Raw genomic sequence first — 24,260 nt, forward strand, 5'->3', positions numbered from 1 at the left:
ATTGATGATCTGTTCGATCAGCTTCAGGGTTCTTCTGTTTATTCAAAAATTGATCTTCGTTCTGGCTATCATCAGTTGCGTGTTAAAGAATCTGATGTTTCAAAAACTGCTTTTCGCACCCGTTACGGTCACTTTGAATTTCTTGTTATGCCGTTCGGATTGACAAATGCACCTGCTGTGTTCATGGACCTCATGAACCGTGTGTGTAGACCCTATCTGGACAAGTTCGTTATTGTTTTCATCGACGACATTCTTATCTATTCTAGGAATGATGAAGAGCACGAAGAACACTTGAGGTTAGTGCTTGATTTGTTAAAGAAAGAAGAGTTGTACGCTAAGTTCTCTAAGTGTGCTTTTTGGTTAAGAGAAGTTCAGTTCCTTGGTCACATTGTTAGCAAACAAGGAATACAAGTTGATCCTGCTAAAATTGAGGCGATTGAAAAGTGGGAAACCCCGAAAACTCCTACTCAAATTCGTCAGTTCTTAGGATTGGCAGGTTACTATCGAAGGTTCATCCAGGATTTCTCTCGTATAGCGAAACCTCTGACTGCTTTAACGCATAAGGGGAAGAAGTATGAGTGGAAGGATGAACAGGAGAATGCTTTTCAGATTTTGAAGAAGAAACTGACTACCGCTCCGATATTGTCTCTACCGGAGGGTAATGATGATTTTGTTGTTTATTGTGACGCGTCACGACAAGGCTATGGTTGCGTTTTGATGCAACGAAAGAAGGTTATTGCGTACGCATCACGTCAGTTGAAGATTCACGAGCAGAACTATACAACTCATGATTTAGAGTTGGGGGCCGTTGTTTTTGCACTTAAGATTTGGAGACATTATTTGTATGGGGTCAAGAGTACTGTGTACACAGATCACAAAAGTCTTCAACATATCCTCGATCAGAAACAGTTGAACATGAGACAACGAAGATGGATTGAGACGTTGAATGATTACGATTGTGACCTTTTGTATCACCCGAGTAAGGCCAATGTTGTGGCTGATGCATTGAGTCGTAAAGAAAGGACTGAACCTCGCAGGGTTAGGGCCTTGAATATGACAGTTAGATCAAACCTCGCAAGGCAGATTCTTGAGGCACAACAAGAAGCCTTAAAGGAAGAGAATTTTGTGAAAGAAAACGTAAGAGGTATGGCTAAGAAATTCGAGATTCGAGCAGATGGTACTAGGTACTTTGTAGGACGTCTTTGGGTTCCGAAGTTTGGTGAACTGCGACAACTTGTTTTGGATGAGGCTCACAAGTCTAGGTACTCTATTCATCCTGGTTCAGGGAAGATGTACCATGATCTTAAGGAGCTGTATTGGTGGCCAAATTTGAAAGGTGATGTGGCTACGTATGTGGCTAAGTGTTTGACCTGTTCTAAGGTCAAAGCTGAACATCAAAAACCGTCCGGATTGTTGGTACAACCAGAAATTCCCGAGTGGAAGTGGGAAGGTATCACTATGGATTTTATCACTAAGTTACCAAGAGTTTCGGGTGGCTACGATGCGATTTGGGTGATTGTAGATCGACTCACTAAGTCGGCTCACTTTTTGCCGATTAGGGAAACCGATTCCATGGAGAAACTCACCCGTTTGTATTTGAAAGAGATTGTTTCGAGGCATGGTGTTCCCGTTTCTATAATTTCCGACAGAGATAGTCGATTTGTATCGAGATTTTGGCAATCGTTGCAAGAAGCCTTGGGCACTAGATTGGATATGAGCACCGCTTATCATCCTCAAACGGATGGTCAAAGTGAGAGGACCATTCAGACATTAGAAGATATGTTGCGAGCTTGTGTGATTGATTTTGGAAATGGGTGGGATAAGTATTTGCCGTTAGCTGAGTTTTCTTATAACAACAGCTACCACGCAAGTATTAAAGCCGCACCATTTGAAGCTTTGTACGGTAGGAAATGTAGATCTCCTATTTGTTGGAATGAGGTTGGGGATGCTCAACTTACAGGTCCAGAGATTATTCACGAGACTACTGAGAAGATTGTTCAAATTAAAGAAAGGTTGAGAACTGCTAGAAGCCGGCAAAAGAGTTATGCCGACAAAGGAAGGAAAGATGTTGAATTTCAAGTTGGTGATCGTGTTATGTTAAAAGTTTCGCCTTGGAAGGGTGTTATTCGTTTTGGTAAAAGAGGGAAGTTAAGTCCTCGTTTCGTGGGACCGTTTGAGATCATTGAAAGAGTTGGACCGGTGGCTTATCGTTTGAAGTTGCCACAAGAACTCAGTGCTGTTCACGATGTTTTCCATATTTCGAACTTAAAGAAGTGTTTGGCTGAATTTGATCAGACTATTCCTTTGGAGGAACTTCAAGTTGACAAGCAATTGCATTTTATTGAGGAGCCAGTTGAGATCATGGACCGAGAGGTTAAGACTCTTAAACAGAGCAGAATTCCTATTGTTCGGGTCCGATGGAACGCTAGACGCGGTCCCGAGTTCACTTGGGAGCGTGAAGACCAAATGAAGCAGAAGTATCCGCATTTGTTCTCAGATGCCGAGTCAACCCCTGCGCCTGCTTAAATTTCGGGACGAAATTTCCGTAACGGGGAGGTACTGTCACGACCCTACTTTTTCCGTTATTTTCTTTCGTTAACTATTTAACGACCGTTAACTGTTAGTGTGCCACGTCATTTCCATGACCTATATTATTATTATTTTTGTAATAATATATATATAATAATTATTATGTGTTATGTGGATATATGTATTCATATTTTAAATTATACGTTTCTACGTTCCGCAGATTTCCATCCGGCGAATCTTTTCGGTTTTTAAACCAACGGTCGAGTTTTCTGGATTTTTAAATCCTAAATATTTTAAATATGATATTTTAAGGTCATATTATTAGTAGGTGTATTTATATTTATTTTTCGTCGCGCGTTCGTTATCTTTCCGGATTTTTAATCGCGTAAGCGTGTTTTCGCGTTTCGGGCTTCGTACGGGATCTCGGGCCACAAGGATTTCACCATTTAGCAAAATTGGACCCATGGGGCCCACCCCCAAGCAATTTCGGCCGAAGCCAAGGGGGGGAGGGGATCCCTTCTCCTTATTTTTCTTTTTTTTTGAGATTTTGTTTATCACTTTCCCAATTTTTCAAGACCTAGTTTTATTTTTGCTCTCACCCTCTCCTCTCCTCCCTCTTTGTGCCGCCACCATCACCACCATAAACCACCATCTTCATCAAAAAGCTAGCTTGGATCAAGAGATCATCTACATAAACGTGTTCTCCTCTTCGTTCTCTACGCGATCATATACTTTGATTCTCGATTAGGGTATAAACCCTAACCCTAGCTTTTTGATTTTTCATATATATTACTGATTTTATATGTTATATGATTAGTATGATATGTATAAGTTGTTGTAATGTTGTTTGAATGCGTAGAGTTACTCGTTTGCGTATGATTTCGGTTTGTAAATTTTGGACAGCAGTTTGATTCGTGTTTTCTGACTTTGTAACTGTTATGAATGTTAAAATAAAGTACATAAATGAGTTCCTCTCATCAAGACATTAATTTTAGACTCCGGATTCATGTCGTTTCGATTCCCGGAGCCCTAGATATGCTTAATTTGGTTTTTGTTAAAGATTGAAAGGTGTTCTTGGCATGAACAAGGTTGGGTCCGACTTTGTGACCATCCTTGGTGTCTTTAGGGTGCCTCATTTGGTTAGGACTGATGGTGAGACGAATATTCATGTTCGGGTCACCTAAATCCGAGCCACGGTTCACCCGTTTTGCCCGAATTACTGTTTTGAGTAAGATGATTTTCCCAATTGATGTCATGGCTGATATCCACGACCTAGGGACTGTTCTTGGAGTGTTCTTGAGTTCATAAATGTGTCGGGTGGTTTGAGTAGGTGAAGTTACATATGTGGCTTGCCCGAAACCGACGCCCGGGGCTCAAGATACGACCCGGCGAACTTTTAAACTTAAAACTTATGGTTAATGATTAAACTTATGATAAAATTTATGGAATTCATTATTAATTAATTACTTAAGATAAAAGAAGTAATTATTATTATTTAAAACTTATGATATAAATATTTATTATATCATTTAATTATTAATTATAATCTCATTAACATTTTAATTAGACTTATGATTAATAATACTTTTATTATTAAAGGAAAATACTTATGATAAGTATTAAATTTGTTTTTGAGAAATTATTAAAAGACTTATAATAAATATTAAATAATTATTTAATTATTATAAGACTTAATTATTATTTAATTATGACTTAATTATTAAATACTTATGATTTAATAATTTTAATTAGAAACTTATGATATGATTAATAATTCATTATTAATTAATAATACTTATGATATGATTTAAAATTTATTATAAATTAATAATATTTATATTATGATTGATATTTAATTAATTAATTAAATACTTATGTTATACTAATTATAACATTTCAACTTATATTAACTTTAATAATTCATTTTATTTAATTAAACTTATGTTAAGACATTATTATACACTTTTGACTTTAAATAACATTATAACCTATGTTATTATTATAACTTACACTTTTAAAATTAATGTTGACTATGTTTGACCAAGGTTGACTTTTGAGTTGACTTTCGGTTGACTTTGACTTTCAGTTGACTTCTGTTGACTTTCTAAATAAGGAAACTTTCCTAACTTCAAAACTTTCTAAAAATAGAACTTTCTAAATTTAGAAACTTTCCAAAAATAGAAACTTTCCAAAAATAGAAACTTTCCTAAAATAGAAAACTTTCCAAAAATGGAAACCTGCTAAAAATAGAAACTTTCTAAAAATAGAAAGTGTGTGTCCTTATGCTGTTCCAATCAAACCGATGCTTGCTGAGTAATGTTCTATGCCTACTTGCAACATGTACAATAGCTATCATACTAAGACTTGGCCTAAGTTAGTTATTTATTTCGACATGCTTTATTCATAGGTCGGCGTTGTGATCTTTCTTGATCACATTACTTTACTTGCTGTTCGCGTGTTTGTGAGATTTCTTCAGTTGCTATTTAAGGTGAGTTATAGTCCCGTTTTTACATACTTTTCAAAGTATATTTTTGGGATGTGATTACATGCAGATTTTTATTTACGTTTAGACACAAGTAACAGTTAAATTTAATTATTCATTGTGAGTTGGACAAAAATATTCCCTAGTCTGGTAACTGTAATCATTGGTTTCTACCGGTGAACGCGAATCCTACGGATAGATCTATCGGGTTTGACAACCCCATTTCGAGCTAGTCGCGCTAGCAATTTATAATCGGAATGTTTAGTACTTCGTAATTTGTTGTAGATACACTGTCCAAGTGTATATTTTTATTGTGTTTGGCAAGGGTAAATAAAGGGTTAAGTGGTTACCAGGTGGCTCATTGATAATGGAATAATGTTTAATGTTTTCTAACATTTTTAAATCTTGTGGTCTAAAGTTTACTTATTTATTTAAACCTATAATTCACTCAACATTTGTGTTGACAGTTTACTTGCATGTTTTCACAGGTACTTGAGTTATTTGATGCTTCCGCTGTCGTTAGAAGAGTCTGCATGCATTTGGGCAGATTTTATGAAACAATTTATGAAACTTAAGTTTGCATTCTATTTTGGATAATTTAAATTGTGGGATTGTTGGCAATGTTTTGTGTCAACTTTCGGTTTCATATTATGGTTGGTTGGTTTTCAAACTACTTAATTTGGTTTGTTTCCTTTTTGGGGAACATTTTGAAATAAAAGAATGCAACTTTGTTTATTTAATTCATTTAAGTCCGATCAAGCTATGGGACCAACTGACGGATCCGTTAAGTGTTTTGACGGGGTCGTCACAATACAAGTCCCGCATAAAGCGCATATACAAATAAATCTAAGTCTAGGCACCTATCTCAAGTCGCCTAAATCCCTTAGACCATGCTCTGATACCACTTGTAACAACCCAACCCAATATACAATCGAACACGCATAAGAAATTTTTTTTTTTTTTTAATTACAGGGGAGTGCGCCACCACCTCAGGGTGCGCGGCGCGCACAGGCCCACATTCAGTTCTGTCCGATTTCGTCAATTTTCAATTAAAGATCTCCCACTTCCCGACATATTTAGACGAAACGCTTTTCACAACATGTTCTAATATGAAAAACTCATACGATTCAAACATAAAATGAGTTTTACAAAATGGGACCCACATCGGCCGTTTTATGAGTTTCGTTCAAAAGAATAAAAGTTCGACCATAAGAGTTTAATTTCCAAACGACACTATGAGCATGGTGTTTGGGGGTTAAACTACCCAAATCTCGGTCAAACTCCAAAAGCTATAACATCCCAAAAGCGTCCCCTAAGCAACAAGCGGGATCTCTAATCCAAACGAATGCCCTTACCCTTGTCAACACCGGAGCCTATAAAAAGATAAACAACGAGAGGGTAAGCAAAGCTTAGTGAATGCAATAATTATACACATACATATATAATATACCTACTTGCAACCACTCAATACACATACCGAATACATGCTAGCAACAAAATTAGCTTATCATCAATACGAGGCTACCAACCTCCAATACCACAAGCTAGCATAACAATCGCATAAATATATATAACTCGAACAATATAATATGCTTTCGCTTACAACACAATAACCATTGTTAACCATAACACACACAAGGGAACGGTACTCGCACAATGACCGTTGGTACTCGCACAATGACCGTTAGTATGCACTAACCCCCTAGGTGGACGTTCGCACTTACCGAACCACCCTTCACGCACATGTGGTCCCCATCGTACAAAAGAGTAGTGAATCCACATGCCCGGATAACACTATAGTGAATCCACACGCCCGGATAACACTAACCACAAGCCCACAAGCAAATACACTATATACGCACATATATAATTATTCCACTCACCTTAACGCCTTGGTGAGAAATCAAACTCGTAACCTTCAACGCGAGGTACCTATTACATTAGGCATACAAATCAATCACCCAATCAAGTTGGTCAACCAACTTACACACCATTCAAGTGTCATTTTGACCCATTTTAAGATCAACACACCCTTTTGGGTCACCCATATACCCAAATAACACCCATTTACCAATTAGCTAGGTGTGCTAGTAATTTACTAACCAATTGGGACCCATAAACATCAATTAATACTTTGAAACCCTAGGTTAGTTACCATTGAGTCTTAATGACTCAATCTTACCCAAGAACACCCAAAATCATCACATATGGGTTTTATGTTCATCATTAATCCAAACCCTAACCCTTAAACCAATTAAAACAAGGAAATCAAGATTAGAGCTTACCACCACAATCACAACGTAGCTAGTGATGAGACGAACAACTTTAAAGCACGCGATTTGACCCGAAAGCAACTTCTTCCTCTTGAATTTAAGCTTTCTCTCACTTAAAGGGTTTCTCACTCTAGAATTGAATGGGAGAGATGATAAGGTTGGTGGAGTGTTGAATATGCCTTCAACCACCATCCAAGCTGGCCTTTACAGCCCTAACTCGCCCCCATGTGAAAAGACAAGATTACCCCTCGTTTAATCTTTTAAACAAAAGTTGAAATTCGTCAACAGTAGCAGTGCACGGCGCGCACCACTACATGTGCGTGGCGCGCACAAAGAGCTGGGCAGAATCTGACTTTGGTTTAATTCCACAAAAGTGCCCATACTTTATGTAACATAATTACACTGCTGTACAATACTGATTAGGGTCTTACAAACAGACACCCTAATTGACGCGAATCCTAAAGATAGATCTATTGGGCCTAACAAACCCCATCCAAAATACCGGATGCTTTAGTACTTCGAAATTTATATCATATCCGAAGGGTGTCCCGGAATGATGGGGATATTCTTATATATGCATCTTGTTAATGTCGGTTACCAGGTGTTCACCATATGAATGATTTTTATCTCTATGTATGGGATGTGTATTGAAATATGAAATCTTGTGGTCTATTGTTACGATTTGATATATATAGGTTAAACCTATAACTCACCAACATTTTTGTTGACGTTTAAAGCATGTTTATTCTCAGGTGAATACTAAGAGCTTCCGCTGTTGCATACTAAAATAAGGACAAGATTTGGAGTCCATGTTTGTATGATATTGTGTAAAAACTTCATTCAAGAAACATATGTCGATGTAATATATTTCTATTGTAAACCATTATGTAATGGTCGTGTGTAAACAGTATATTTTAGATTATCATTATTTGATAATCTACGTAATATTTTTAAAACCTTTATTGATAAAATAAAGGTTATGGTTGTTTTAAAAATGAATGTAGTCTTTGAAAAACGTCCCGTATAGAGGTCAAAACCTCACAACGAAATCAATTAATATGGAACGTTTATAATCAATATGAACGAGACATTTTAAAATTTAGCCCGATTTAGAGTTTAGGGTTTAGAGTTTATGGTTTAGGGTTTAGGGTTTAGGGTTTGGTGTTTTGGGTTTATTCCATAAACCCAAAACACCAAACCCTAAACCCTAAACTCTAAACCTTAAACTCTAAACCGTTCGTGTTAAAAACTCAATCTAAATCCTAAATCTAAACCCTAAACCCTAAATTTCTAAATCCTAATATCTAAACTCTATAAACCCTAATATCTAAACCCTATAAACCCTAATGTCTAAAACCTCAACATACGCTCGAAAAACACGATAATTGTTATATATTACTTCTTCGAGCGTTTTCCCGCCAAAATAATAACATTCATCACGAAGTGTCTTTTCTAAATGTTCTTATTTTCATCCAATCTATAATGTTCGTGAACAAAGTTTTTTCAAAAAACGAAAAAACAAAAAATTTGCTTCCCCCCGCTTCCCCCCAATTGGTTACTTCCCTCTTGATCCTACCACTATATATATATATATATATATATATATATATATATATATATATATATATATATATATATATATATATATATATATATATATATATATATATATATACAAGGTTGGAGAATTCGGATCTCGGGGAGATCTCGTTTGGACTTTTTTAGGGAGATCTCGGCATCTCGGAATAATCTCGGGGAGATCTCGGGCGTTGACTTACGTCGACTTTATAGTTTCTTTAATAAAAATATACATAAAAACATAAATATATGTATATTTATATACGTTTTTACGAGATTTTAGAAAAATATCCAAGAAATGAGCGAGAAAATTTTAGAAATTACGAATTTTACAAGAAAATCTTACAAATTAGCAAGAAAATCCGAGAAATCGTGGCTTTGACTAAGTTTGACCCCGTTGACCAAGAAATCTCGGGAGATGAACATCTCGTCTCGGTTGCCTTCTAAAAACGAGATCTCGGGAGATTTACAACACTGTATATATATATATATATATATATATATAATAATTTTTAAATATAATATATTATTGTGCACAACAAAGTATATATCTATATTCTATGGTTGTAAAAGTCCTGGGCCGATTAGTTGAGATTTTGAACTTTAAAGTAGTATGTTGCGACTAGGTCAAGTCGGAGAGAATTTTGCCAAGTACGAAAAATTATACATCGATTAAAAAAAACATTTTCATCGACGCACTATCAATGTGAGTATGAACTACAACCGACAAATGGATCATTTTAAAAGGTATGAACTTAAGTTCGACTAGACTTGAGCTCGGTTCTTTTAGATTTTAAAGAGCTCGAGTTTGATCTTTGTCTCAAGTTGAGCCTAAAATATTAACTTCGGGGTCAGCTCATTTGATATTTTACAAGTTTAAACTCGTTAATTACACCATAGTTATTTGATATATTACAAGTTTGAACTCGACTCGTTAATTACACCATAGTATTATTTTGGATTTAAGTCGGCTTCTCTCTTCCTCATATTCATGCCTATGTGATTATGGGCCGTTTTTGCATTATGGGGAAATATGCCTTGATCTTCAAACGTCTTTCTTAGTAATGGATGTGTTTGTAGCTACTATTTACTTTCGTGTATTTGACTAATTGCTAGTATTTATTTTATATTTATAAAAAAGACTTTAAAAACCATATTTGTTTTAACAAAATTTGTAATATGGTAATTTAAAAAAAAATACTTATACTGCTAGAAAAAAGACTAAAGATCGGCATATTTTCTCAAAACACCTAATCACCACTCCTTTAACAATCCAAGAAACCCACAAAACAACAGCCTCAGACACGGTTAATAAATAAAAGATAGAAACCAGAACCAAAAATGTATTCAGTTTAAATTTGAGATAAAACATATAACTAAACAAAACTACGACAGTACATAATAATATGTCAAAACTAGCTTCGAAAAGATAGTCTAAACTAAATATTCAAAAATCCATCACATTTATCCATCATCCACTCATCAAGAACACAATAAACTCATAAAACTTAACCAACTTAAAAGATAGTAGACACAGGCTACAACAAGTCTCATTCTTAATCATCACCGAATGTCGTCTTCTTTCCTACAAGAGAAACAAAAAAACAAGTTTAGTTCCAAATCTGGAAACAACCAAAAAGGAACAACAGTTCGCTATATGAAAAAAAAAAAAAAGGTAATTAAAAAAATATTAAACATATACCTGTACCAGGGGTTGCCATGCTTGGCCTGCTAGGTCCACGACCTCTACCACGTCCACCACCACCACGACCGCCACCATCTCGGCCACCAAACCTACCACCACCACCAAATCTACCGCCACTCCTACCACCACCATCACGGCCACCAAATCGACCACCGCGTCCACCGCCACTCCTACCACCGCCAAATCCGCCACCACGTCCGCCAGATCCGGCATCGCCTCTAGGCTTAGCTTCCTCTACGGTGATTGTGCCTCCACCAACATCAGACCCACTAAGTTCCAAAGCCTTGTTGAACGCATTGCTATCCGCAAAGTCGATGAATGCAACCCTGAGTGTGAAACAATCATTAACAAGTTAATTTACGAAACAATTACACCACAACACTACGAGTTAAACTTTCTAAAAAGACATACATACCCCTTGGGACCACCAGACTCGTAATCTTTTGGTATAGACATCCTTGTAATTTCACCACATTGCCCGAAGTGCTCCGTGAGGGTATTCCTTATCTGCAGCAAAATATTGAAAAAAGATTTTGGTTGAGAAATATGTTTTTTTAAAGAGACATAAAAGAACAAAAGAAAAATGCATAAGGTTAGTGAACATACACTATCAAAATCATCATCAGCACCAAATCCTCGTACAAATACAGATTGTCCTTGGCCTTGGCCCCCACTCTTTTGGAATGACCTCTCATTGCTAGTATATACAAGTAAAATACCAATCAGACGTAACTTTACATAATTAAAATTTGAAAACACAAAATGAAAACGAACAAAATAATTCCAACAATTCATACCCGCCAGGAGTGTATGCACCCCTTTCCTTTGCCAAATCGAGTCTAACTTCACGTCCAATTAAATCTTGTCCATTAAGTTCAAGTGCCTGCCAATATTATTGTGTAAGTCAGGGTCTGATTACATTAATCAAACATTCCAGGAACTAACAACAAAAGCCAGAAATATACCTTCTGTGCTGCCTCAGGGGTGGCAAATTCAACATGTCCATAGCCCGCAAACCGATCATCTCTCATGGCAAAACGAACGTCGACAACTTCACCAGCATCCTTGAAGAAATTGATTCTGTAACATAACCAAAGGTAAGCAACTAAAATACAAGATTACAAGAATTAATATTAAGAATCTAGAGTATAGATAACACATACACATCATTATCTTCAATGGAGAAACTTAAGTTTCCCATAAACAAAGTTTTAGATCCAGTAGCAGGAGTAGCTGGGGTTTGAGGCTGCATAATTACTGTTTGTTAGGAATTCAAACAATTACATTTAACACAACTTAAACAATTAAGAGAATAAAGTGCTAACCGCTTTCTTCGCTGATGGAGCATCAACCATTTCGACATCAGCATCCTGCAGGCACTTATATCAGAAGCCAATACATACAACTAAAACAGATATGCCATCATATATAACTAGATAAACAAAATTTATAAGATTCCAGCCAATGCGTACACCGAGCAATCTATAAAGATGGGAATTTTACTTTTTTTCTTAGCAGATATAAAGATAGAATTTTTACCTTTTTTAGCAGTTTTAGAAATGAAGATAGAATTATTACCTTTTTCTACTCAGTTTTAGATATAAAGATAGAATTTTTACCTTTTTTCTAAGCAGTTTTAGATATAAAGATAGAATTTTTAACTTTTTCTAAGCAGTTTTAGATATAAAGATAGAATTTTTACCTTATTCTTAGCAGTATCAAGTATATAAATAGATTTTTTACCTTTTTCTTGGCAGTTTTAGGTTCATCTTCCTCCTCAGAACTATCTTCTTCAGATTCCTCTTCAGAGCTGCTGCTATCTTTCTTTGCAGCTGCCTTTTTTACAGCTTGAGGTTTTGCAGGTTCATCTTCTTCATCAGAACTTTCCTCAGATTCACTGCTCTCTTCAACTTTAGCAGCTGGTTTTACAGCGGCTGCGGATTTCTTTGCAATAGTTGGTTTATCCTAAACGAAGACATTAAAGTATATAGCAAAATTAAATATTTATATTTATTAATTAATTATAACAACAAAAAGAAGCAAAACAACAGGTATAAGATAATATAGCATACCTCTTCAGACTCACTTTCATCACTGCTACTTGAATCGGAACTCTCTGCTTTCTTTGCAGCAGATCCGTTTTTGGCAACGGCAGCAGATGTTTGCTTGGCTGCGGGCTTGGCGTCCTCCTGTATATTTATTTCTATATTAGTAAATGATAGATAACAACAAACAACTTAACAAATGAAAATATGATAAAACTAAACAAAAATCAAACTGACTTCATCTGAACTATCATCTGAATCAGATTCATCACTTGATTCAGCCTTCTTTTTGGCTGCAACAGCAGCATTCTTGGCCACAGCAGCCGGCTTCTTTGGTTCATCCTGCATAAATTAAGAATTATACTTAAGAAAAGGTAAACATATCTGTATCATGTAGTGTGTAAGAGGAGATAAGTTAGCCAAAAAGTATCCACGTGGCACGAAATTAAAAAAGTCTGACTCACTTCATCATCGGATGAATCACTTTCATCTGAAGATTCATCTGAACTGTCCTTACTAACAGGTTTAACAACTGAAACATTTTTGGCTGTAGGTTTTTTTGGAGGTTCATCATCTGATGAATCACTGTCATCAGACGATTCAGATTCTTCCGAACTATCCTTACTAACTGGTTTACTAGGAACAGGTTGTTTCTTAGTAGGTTTGGGTTCCTGCAATCATGTTAAAAAGGGTTCGTAGAGAAAAATCATTATTATAATTATTAACCATGCTACAGAATAATACTAATATCCAAGACATACTAAATGTGACCAGATCTTACATCATCAGATGAAGAATCAGAATCATCACTACTCGACTCCTTAACGGGCTTCTTAACCGGGGGAGCTGCTGCTTTCTTAGGCACAACCTGTATGACATTATTAACAACATTAACAAATTGAATAAACATAAACCAAAAACTGTCAGATCTAATCTAATCAAGATTGAACAAGTTGAACTCTCTAAATATTCATGTGAAAAGTTTTATGATCACTACAGATTATAGTTCAAAATAATGAACAATAGCTTTTAGTTTTGTATGACAAATAGTCCAAGAAGGACCTTTACAATTTTAAATAAGATAACAACACACATTCAGTTGAAATCCAACAAAATTATAGTAGAATGAATTTAATTTGATAAAATAAAATCATAGACACACATATACAAAGAGTCATATTCATATCTAACAGCTACAACTGTAATAATCATATTACCTTTTCTTCCTCAGATTCAGATGAGCTATCTTCAGATGAACTGCTCTCCTGTTTCTTGACATTCTTCTTCTTCTGAGTCTTGGTATCAACCTTCTTCTTCTCAACAGCCTGAGCTACACCACCATTGACTATCTTTTGTTTCTTACTACTCACAACCTTTTTCTCAATTATCTCCTCTGCATCTCTCTTGCCTATATCCAATATAATAAAATACAACTTTCAATTAAAACACATACTAAAGAACCATTTTGCTCAAGCCTAATGTTATCACATCTTCTATCAATATTTATAATTGCTAAAACAGCCCAATCACAAATTCAAATACAAATAGTATTATCAATTTCAATATTTTAAAATAAACTGAATCACATTCAAAGGACAAAAATTACATTTACAATTACACTATCAACAAAAAATATATAGCTTACAAGATAACACCTATTCCAAACCTATTCCTACAACTTTTATCATAGCTTAATAACACCACAGCCACCAAATCAACCCTTATTATCAATTTCAATATCATACAAATTTAATTTCACCTTTAAAACTCAAAGCATAGACTAATATTAATTTAACCATGTCATACAACTCTTACACTGATACACATACAGATATACATACACATAGATATAGAGTATAAATACAGCATATTAGTACAATATAACATTAAAATGAAAAAGAGTATATTACCTTTTTTAATTGATTTGGAAGGCTCAGCAACAATAGCATCAGCCTAAAGCAAAATCAAAACACAAAAAAAATCATCAGATATACATGCACAAATATATAGATATAGATATCGACGAAACAACAGAGTGATTGAATTAAAAATGATACCTTGGAGGCAGACTTCTTACTTTTAGCACCCATTCGTACGTAATCGGATGAAAATTAGGGTTTTATAAATAGAGAGGGGGAAAAAGACGTAGGATTTAGTAGTAGCAGCTGCGGTGAAGAACGACTGCAAAAACCCTAGACGAAATTAGGGTTTTAGAAAAGGGGTAGGCTGGAGAAGAGGCACTTTAAGTGAATATATAGTGAAAAATTGTGGAGATATTTTTTTGGATTTAACGTCGTTAGTTTTAGGTTTTGCTTTTGATGTAACGTGCTGCTTTTTCCGTTTGTGACACGTGACGGCGAAAGTAGTATCGGGGATAATAAAAGCTATCTACGGATTTTATTGTATATTTTCGGACAAGAAGTATGTTTTATGTTTTTAAGAGGATTATATTATCATCATCATCATCATATCATTATCATTATCATTATAATCATTATAATAATAATAATAATAATAATAATAATAATAATAATAATAATAATAATAATAATAATAATAATAATTATTATTATTATTATTATTATTATTATTATTATTATTATTATATTATATTATATTATATTATTATTATTATTATTATTATTATTATTATTATTATTATTATTATTATTATTATTATTATTATTATTATTATTATTATAATAATAACAAACTTGAAAATATTAAAACTTACAAAAATTTAGTGGGAAGCCAGACAATCTGGGCCCCCACACCTCTAGCAATAGCAAAACCTATCCTAGTAAAAATATGAGCAACAGCACCGGCACCAATATCTTGCGCCATCGAACTCTTCTAAACCCGCTCTAGCAAAGAAACAGCCTCCTTCTCTAATTCCCCAAGGGAAGAAAATGAGAAAGGAATGAAACCATAACCAATCGCCTGACAGCTAGATTCGTACTTGACCCGCTTCCGACGAGCCGCATCAACCACAGCACGTCCAGGGACAAAGTCAGAAAGCCCAGACTGTGTCAAAGGAGAAGACCCTGTCAAGTCAACACAAACATCGGGACCACAATCCCGGGAATAAAGTAAAACATCTGCAGGTCTGAGGGCCCTGTCGTTCCCTCCAGACAACCCAATGTCAACATCCTTTCTCGCTGAAATCCCAGATCGATAACAAACATCAACAAGGGAATCCCGAACAACATTATGTCGATGCTTAATACCCACCATACCAGCACAAGACACCGCGTGATCCCCGAAAATATCCCCAGTAAAAACCCTTGAACAGGCAGAGCATGCCGTCGAGATAGAGAACAATGGAACACCCAACCGGTAGCACAACACACATCGGTAAGTCTTTGCGTTCATCGTCTGACCCAACCCCAAAATAGGGACTGCCCTTAGCCAAGCAGGGGTGTGATCACCCTGCTGCGATTTCCATAAGGCCGATTGTTGGGGAGATAATGAAAAAGTGGATTCTGCAGAAGCGGTAACCTTTGTGAAATAAACATCTGCCAATTTCTTCATGAGCATTGGAGCAGCGACCTCACCCTGATTACCTAAAATATCAAACTCAACCGTTTTATTAAACAGACCCAATGCATCTTCAAAAGCACGACCAAGACCAACAATACCCGCATGAGGTAGGAGCTTGGTGTGCAACCCAGCAGACTGTAATCGAGAAGCCAGAAAAGAATAATGACGAACATCTCCCGCAGAATAAACACCAAGCCCTCCAAATGCAAATGGCAAAGTGGCAAGCCGCCACTGCCAATCACCAAACCCAGGCCCTGAAGCAGTAACAATACGCTCCAAGGAAGATCGAAGGGCTCCATCGAAAGTGCGTTGAGCCGCCTCAAATATACTAGGAGGACAAGTACGCAAGGTAAAGTAGAGTTTAGAAACTCCCGTACCTGCCCTAAGCAACAACAACTCACACTGAGGATCATCAAGCTTAGCAACCTTATCCATAAGCGCAATGGACTTGGTCACCCTTTGCATCACCAGTTCACTACTAAAACCAAGATCGGAACTTGCGGGGGCCCCAAGCAACTTAACACCATTTAAAGGTCGAGCAATATTAGGAGGAAAGACACCTACTTGCCTGCTGCGAGGGTCCTCCGTAGGCCAGAAAATTTCTGTTTTTTCCACGTTGAGATGTAGCCCAAAACGAGGCCCATCCCCCATAATTAAATGCAAAACCTTCCCCACCACCAAAGTGTCCCCAATAATAGTGCCATCATCCAAATACCACGCCTGAAGACAAACCTCAAAATTATCTCTGATTTTAGAAACCAAGGGTTGTAAGACCAAAGCAAAAAGCAGCGGACCAAGGGGATCACCCTGTTGCACCCCCTGAGAAGACCATAAGGTGTGGTTCCCATAATACAATCTGGCTGGATTAGAGTAGCAAAATTCAACCCACTGAGAAATGCTCGAACAAAGGCGGCGAACTTCACGTAACATGACCGTACGATCAACAAGATTGAATGCATTTTGAAAATCAACTAATAACATAGAGAGGCCAACATCAGAGCCACGATCCTCAATTAACCGATTCACAACATAAAGAATAGCCTCACCACCTGAAGAAACACCAACACCAAATTGAAGACCATCGAAGTAACTTCCCAAAGACTGGCCAACCATAGCAGCGCCAACCTTTGAAACAAGACGTCGCCAAACAGTACCCACAGCTATAGGACGAAGACCACCGCCTGGCTTGACAAGCGGTGTGAGGGGAGCACTAGCTATATACTCTCCTAATTCCATAGGGCACCTTCCAGCTAGAAAGAGATTAACGACCCTGGTAATAGAGCCAACCAACTCATCCGAGACTGCCACAGCAGCACCACTCAAGCAATCCATAAGGTGTTGTGCACGTAAACCATCCCTACCACATGATGTGCCCCGAGGAAAACTTTCAATCTGGCCCAAAACAACCGCAGAAGTCGTAACGAGGTGTAGGTGATCAACCGACAAATCAGGCAAGGATGGAGCTATAGAAGAAGGGTGCTTAGACAGCAATTCTGCCAGCGTGGCGTCATTATAAGGAGGAACGTCATTATAAGGAGCAACGTCATTATTATTATTATTATTATCAAAACGAATCAACGGTAACCACCCGTAATTTCAAGCCGATTGACACATGTCATGGTTACACACCGTTCGATCAGTTGTACGATCGTCATTTTACATCATTTTACCACCTGTCCTGCCTATACGTTGTGTGGCATTTGTCTCTGATACGTGTTTTCTTCTACGTGTTTCTTTTAAAACACCTACCACTGTCACCACTTTCACAAAACCCATCCATCTCAATCTCACCTCTCCTCTTTTCTCTCTCACCATCTTCATCTCCCTCAGCACCGTCACCACCACCGTCACCACCACCGCCACCACCGTCACCACCACCATCGCCTTCTTCGTTACCTCTAAAATCTGAAGAAAAAAAACTAACGTATATCATTTACTCGATATGTACTCAATTTTTGCTTAGTAGGTTTATCAAATATATGCACGTGATTCAAATCGCTATTGGTCTTCGATACTCTGCAAAATGGTAATCAATTAAGCTAATTATCCTGTTCAACTTGGTAATTTTATGGTCAGATTTGAGATTAAATCAACAGTTCTGTGAATCGTATCTAATCTGACGATTTGTTAGTAAAATTAGGGTATCTGGTCGTTCTAATTGGTTGTTAAGTTTATCTGCTTTGTCATTGTAGGTTGTTCTAGCAGTATCCATTACCAATAAATATGGAAAAGGTATGTTGTTTTCGTGTTTTAAGTTTAGACTTTTGAATAGAATTGGATGTAATCTTATCTGTATAGGTATCTGTATGTATATCTGAAAAAATGTGGAATGTATGTTTCACTATTAGTCTATTTGAAGTAAACGTGTACAACTTCTGATGGCATTGCGAATATAAGTGACAACAATTTACTTGTCTGAAGTACCATAGCAATCATTCATCTTTTATTGAGTCGTTAAAATCTAATATGAAGGTTTTTTTTTTCTTTCTTCTCATACATTTACAGCCTGTTATTGCTCCTAAAGTCATGACCGATTGAACCATATCGTCTCCATCCATGCTGGCGATTATCATCTCCATCGCCACCGACCGCCGCCTCCATCGCCACGATTGTCTCCGTCGCTATCGCCGTTTTTTTCACCTTCATTGTTCAGAGATGGTTTAGTCGTAAGTTTGCACCTTCAATTACATATTGGTATATTTTTTCCAGTGAATCTATGTCCTCAAGATCTGTAAATACGCGAGTTTTAGATGATTTAATATTCGATGTTGTTTTTGTTTTGTTTTTTTTTTTTTAATATTTTCAACTAGATTGTTGATTATTCTTAAAATCAAACATGCTGGTTGAATTCAGGTAATTGAAGGTGAGTTCTAATTGTATACTTGTTTGACTTTTTTTATAGTTCTAATTCAGGTAATTGGAGGACTGCATACGCTTATTCTCACCATGGTTTGTTTCTTATCTATGTTTTTCATGCATTTTGTATTTGTTTTTGAAGTAGCAGGTAAGCTTTTTTTTTTTCTTTCAATTTTGTAAATTAGGGTTTCAATTTTTGCTCCTAATTTAGCTTATATTTTCCAGGAGCTTTTGCTATGTTTTTCATGCATTTTGTATTTGTTTTTGAAGTAGCAGGTAAGCTTTTTTTTTTTCTTTCTAATTTTGTAAATTTAGGGTTTCAATTTTGACTCCTAATTTGGCTTATATTTTCCAGGAGCTTTTGCTAAGGGTTACTAATGATGCACATAGCTGCACATCTATATGCGCCATATCAGATCAGCGCGCGTCACCCTATGTAAATCGCGCCGGCTCATATCTTACACTGACTAGCGCGCAATCTCGTCACACTATTAATAAAGAACTCATAAACATTGATAGCGCGGTTTGAACAATAACACCATGGTAGAAAATGGATAAAGTTACAAAGGTACTATGATGACACTAACGAAGAAAGGACACATGTGGCAACACAATACGATCCTGACGTTGTAGGGCGGACAGAAAAGGACAACAGGGTATGAAGGGGACAACACTAAGATAATGGCAGCACTTTTTCAGCTTTTCAGAATAAACGGACGGAGACAACATGACGTGGCAGCAACATACCCTCTTTGTCCCCTTACATGACACTAAGGGACAAAAGTTCCCAAGTATAAATAAGAGTAGCTTAAACAAGAAAAATATATATCAACTCTGGAATTATATTCCACTTCACCTACAAAAATACTCTAAGTGTACTCCATCTCAGCTAACCCGCGCAACCGGCATAGCACCCTCAAACACTTGGCGATTTCAGGTAGTGCATATCACGTAAATCCTAACATCGCCCTTGGACCATCAACTCTGGTTAACCCGAATGATGGTGGGTTACGTTTAACCACACTTTATGAGTTCATCATCTCGTATGAGGGTTATTCACGGTACTCCGGATCGGAGAGTTAAACTCAAAAACCCTTAAACCCCTTTATATTGTTGATCTCGCATGAACCGAACCCCTTGGACCATTTTATGTTTGATCAAATGGCGCCATCCGTGGGACCCTAAGTTAAAAGGTTTTGGTAAAATCTTTTTTCCTTAAAGTTCTTTACATTCAAACATTTCTTTCTGTATGTGTGTTTCAGTCCCAGATAACTTTAAGCGTATCGCGAAGACATATCGATTCAACTGGAGGCTTCGAAAGCAGTTCCAGCACGTCCAAAGCACCGCACGTATCCAAACCTGCGAGCAAGTAGGCGAGCGGTGGTACAAGTGCACTACCGGCAAGGACCACTTTTCCTTCCTCACCGGAGACCCCCACTGTGACAACCCAGAAATTTCCAACCAAATTTAAACTTTAATCTTTATATGTTTCCGACACGATAAGCAATATTTGTTAAGTTAAATTTCAAGAATTTTAAACTATGTTCATACATTCATTCACCCTCGACCAAGTTTCAACGATTCACGAACCATTAAACGAATATGATTATATATGTATATGTGTATATATATATTATAACTTGAAACGTAAACAAAATATTAGATTAAATACTTTATATGATTGTATCTGTTTCAAAATGTTTATCAATGGAATTAGAAGATAAGATCAAATGATTGAATTATCAGATATATTGAATTATGATTACAAGTCTCTGTTGAAAGGCCCACGTTGATTTGAGAAATCTTTCCATTTTAACAATATTCGGAAAATGGTAAAGTGATTTATAAATAAGAACAAATTGTCAATCATTGAGAACTAGACAAAGGATAGTGGAAGATTGAATCTCATAAAGACTCGATTGATCTATTTAGTTTTAAACGTACAAAAACGTTTTCAGTTTAAAAAGAACTTTATTATTAAAACGTATATAACTTTTATAAATATCTAGAACCACTTTTGACAACTCATTACTTAACTAGTATGATAAAGATAACGATATTTATATTTTATTTTATATATATAACGATTTAAATTAATATTATACGCGTATTATACGTACATAGTTTTATACTTTTACTATACTTAAACTTTACCTTTACTTTATTTTTACTTTACTTTAACTTTAATAATTCACTTTAATAATTCATACTTTAATAATTCACTTTAATAATTCATACTTTAATAATTTACTTTAATAATTTATACTTTAATAATTCACTTTAATAATTCATACTTTAATAATTCACTTTAATAATTCATACTTTAATAATTCACTTTAATAATTTAAAAATCTATTATAAATAGAATTCAATAGGTTTCATTATTTCATAGAAACTTGAAAATATTTTTCTCTAAACTCTCTCAATCGATTTACATATATATATATTTACTCCGTATTATTTCAAGATATTATTAGTATACATAAAATATTACGACGGAGTGCTGTCCGAGTGATTTCGAAATTGTTTTACGAGTGGGATAGGATTAAGAAAATTATGGGTTATAGCTATGGAGGTGATTGAGTATGGTTCATGGGTATGCTCGTGAGGTCAATATAGTGTTTATCATTTCCGTTGCGTCTACGTACCTTTCCTGCAATATTGAATCTCAATATTGATACGTGAGTACTCATAATTTAACTTTTACATACTAATAGTGTATCCCTGACTAGTGCTCGAGTATTTAGGATTATGCATGCTTGTACTTTTAATATTGCCCTTAGACAGGTTAGGTTGAATGTTGAATTAGTTACACTTGCGGTTGAGATAAGGTATAAGATATGCATGTCCTTGGAAAGCTAGCGAAAAATTAAGAACTTTTCCTTTAGATATCGAATGGTTTCGATGAACGGATTAGAAGTTATAATCAATTGAATTTTCGATATTTTTATTAAAAATGATTATTATTATCGTCGTTTTTATCGTCGTTCTAGTTTTATCTTATTATTATGATTATTATTATCTTTATCAATAAAAGAGATTTATCATTAAAAATTGTTATTTTTTTTATTATTACTATCGTTATTATCGTTAAAGTTATAATTAGTATTATTATTATTATCCAATTATTATTATTATTATTATTATTATTATTAGTATTATTATTATTATTATCGTTATTAATATATATATCATTATTTAAAAATGGTTATTGTTATTGTTATTATTATTATTACTATATTATCATTAAGATAATTATTAGTATTATCGTTAATAATGTTATAGTAACTATCATTATTAATATTAGTGTATTTAAAATAAATATTTGTAACACCTAATTATTTTGATTACTATTATTATCGTTATTATGAACACGATATAAAAGACGATTAAAAGCTATTAAACGAAACGATTAGGAAATAATGAGTAAGAGTATCATGATGAAATTAAAATATTATAAGATATTGATTTAGATAAAATTATCGTTCTTATTATTTTTATCATTACTATTATTATTAAAAGTATCGTTAGTATTAAAACTATCATTTTAACAAAAATTATCATTTTAATAGAAATGTCATTGTTACTATAAAATATCATTATTATTATTATTATTTTAAATAGAATTATTATTTTAAAGATAATATTAAAAATTATCGTAAATATTAAAGTTATCATAATTAGAATTATCGTTTTATCATAATGTCATCTTAGTAATTATAAATATTGATATTTTTATAATAATAATTATTATTACAAAATAATACAACTTTTACTTACTATCATTATAGATATTATTTTATCAAATAAATATGTGATACAAACATATTTTACTACGTGTAATAACTTACTTTAATAATACCTATCATATTATCTTTATGATATTAAATGAACTCTATAAATTTTATTACCTAATATATATAAAAGTATATTTTATTATATAAATTTAATATAAAATTTTATTTATTAATAAATAAATTATATTATTTACTCTAATAAATCTTTTAAAAATATTTAAAAATATAAAACGACGATATTTAAACTATATATTAATCATGTATAGATTTTTGGAAATTATTTTGAGTCAAATTTACTTTTGTTGACTTTTGCATATTAGTCTCGAGCATTAGGATTGTGGTACACTATGACTTAACCTAATTTGTTAGACAAATATTGACCAACACATAAATATATATAATTAATTTAGGTTCGTGAATCCGAGGCCAACCTTGCACTTGTTCAATGACGTTATATGTATTTTTACTACGAAATACAGTATGGTGAGTTTCATTTGCCTTTTTACCCTTTATATTTTTTGGACTGAGAATACATGCGCTTTTATAAATGTTTGACGAAATAGACACAAGTAATTGAAACTACATTCTATGGTTGAATTATCGAAATCGAATATGCCCCTTTTTATTAAAGTCTGGTAATCTAAGAATTAGGGAACAGACACCCTAATTGACGCGAATCCTAAAGATAGATCTATTGGGCCTAACAAACCCCATCCAAAGTACCGGATGCTTTAGTACTTCGAAATTTATATCATGTCCGAAGGAGGATCCCGGAATGATAGGGGATATTCTTATATGTATCTAGTTAATGTCGGTTACCAGGTGTTCACCATATGAATGATTATTTTTGTCTCTATGCATGGGACGTATATTTATGAGAACTGGAAATGAAATTCTTGTGGTCTATTAAAATGATGGAAATAAATGATTATGATAAACTAATGAACTCACCAACCTTTTGGTTGACACTTTAAAGCATGTTTATTCTCAGGTGTTAAAGAAATCTTCCGCTGTGCATTTGCTCATTTTAAAGATATTACTTGGAGTCTTTCATAGCATATTTCGAAGAACGTTTCATTCGAGTCATTGAGTTCATCAAAGATTATTATTAAATCAATTTATAGTTGGATAGTGGATATTATGAAATGGTATGCATGCCTGTCAATTTTCGATGTAAAGAAAGATTGTCTTTTAAAAACGAATGCAATGTTTGTAAAATGTATCATATAGAGGTCAAATACCTCGCAATGTAATCAACTATTGTGAATCGTTTATAATGTATATGAACGGGTCCTTTCAGTTGGTATCAGAGCGGTGGTCTTAGCGAACCAGGTCTGCATTAGTGTGTCTAACTGATAAGTCGATAGGATGCATTAGTAAGTCTGGACTTCGACCGTGTCTGCATGTCAAAAGTTTTGCTTATCATTTTGTGTCGAAAATTAACTACTTATCATC

General features: G+C 34.8%; 1 protein-coding gene across 3 annotated transcripts in view; it reads right to left on the reverse strand.

Annotated features, from left to right (window-relative positions):
* Positions 1–10,187: 10,187 nt before the first annotated feature.
* The window catches only part of LOC139858727 (uncharacterized), a 266,124-nt gene continuing 252,051 nt past the window's right edge, over positions 10,188–24,260 (reverse strand). The window contains exons 1-16 of one of the 3 annotated variants that reach the window (XM_071847564.1): positions 14,670–14,821; positions 14,523–14,565; positions 13,830–14,020; positions 13,394–13,480; positions 13,077–13,283; positions 12,850–12,954; positions 12,640–12,756; positions 12,311–12,532; positions 11,893–11,937; positions 11,731–11,813; positions 11,533–11,647; positions 11,365–11,450; positions 11,174–11,264; positions 10,983–11,074; positions 10,565–10,893; positions 10,188–10,447 (exon numbers count right to left, since the gene is read on the reverse strand). In XM_071847564.1, coding sequence (XP_071703665.1) covers positions 10,419–10,447; positions 10,565–10,893; positions 10,983–11,074; positions 11,174–11,264; positions 11,365–11,450; positions 11,533–11,647; positions 11,731–11,813; positions 11,893–11,937; positions 12,311–12,532; positions 12,640–12,756; positions 12,850–12,954; positions 13,077–13,283; positions 13,394–13,480; positions 13,830–14,020; positions 14,523–14,565; positions 14,670–14,702 — 1,875 coding nt within the window. In that variant the 5' untranslated portion in view covers positions 14,703–14,821 and the 3' untranslated portion in view covers positions 10,188–10,418. Of the gene's footprint in view, positions 10,448–10,564; positions 10,894–10,982; positions 11,075–11,173; positions 11,265–11,364; positions 11,451–11,532; positions 11,648–11,730; positions 11,814–11,892; positions 11,938–12,310; positions 12,533–12,639; positions 12,757–12,849; positions 12,955–13,076; positions 13,284–13,393; positions 13,481–13,829; positions 14,021–14,522; positions 14,566–14,669; positions 14,822–24,260 lie in introns of those variants that run through there. The other 2 variants (XM_071847566.1, XM_071847565.1) reach the window with 2 other exon arrangements.

Source organism: Rutidosis leptorrhynchoides, chromosome 7 (assembly GCF_046630445.1).
Source record: "Rutidosis leptorrhynchoides isolate AG116_Rl617_1_P2 chromosome 7, CSIRO_AGI_Rlap_v1, whole genome shotgun sequence".
Classification (NCBI taxonomy): Eukaryota; Viridiplantae; Streptophyta; class Magnoliopsida; order Asterales; family Asteraceae; genus Rutidosis; species Rutidosis leptorrhynchoides.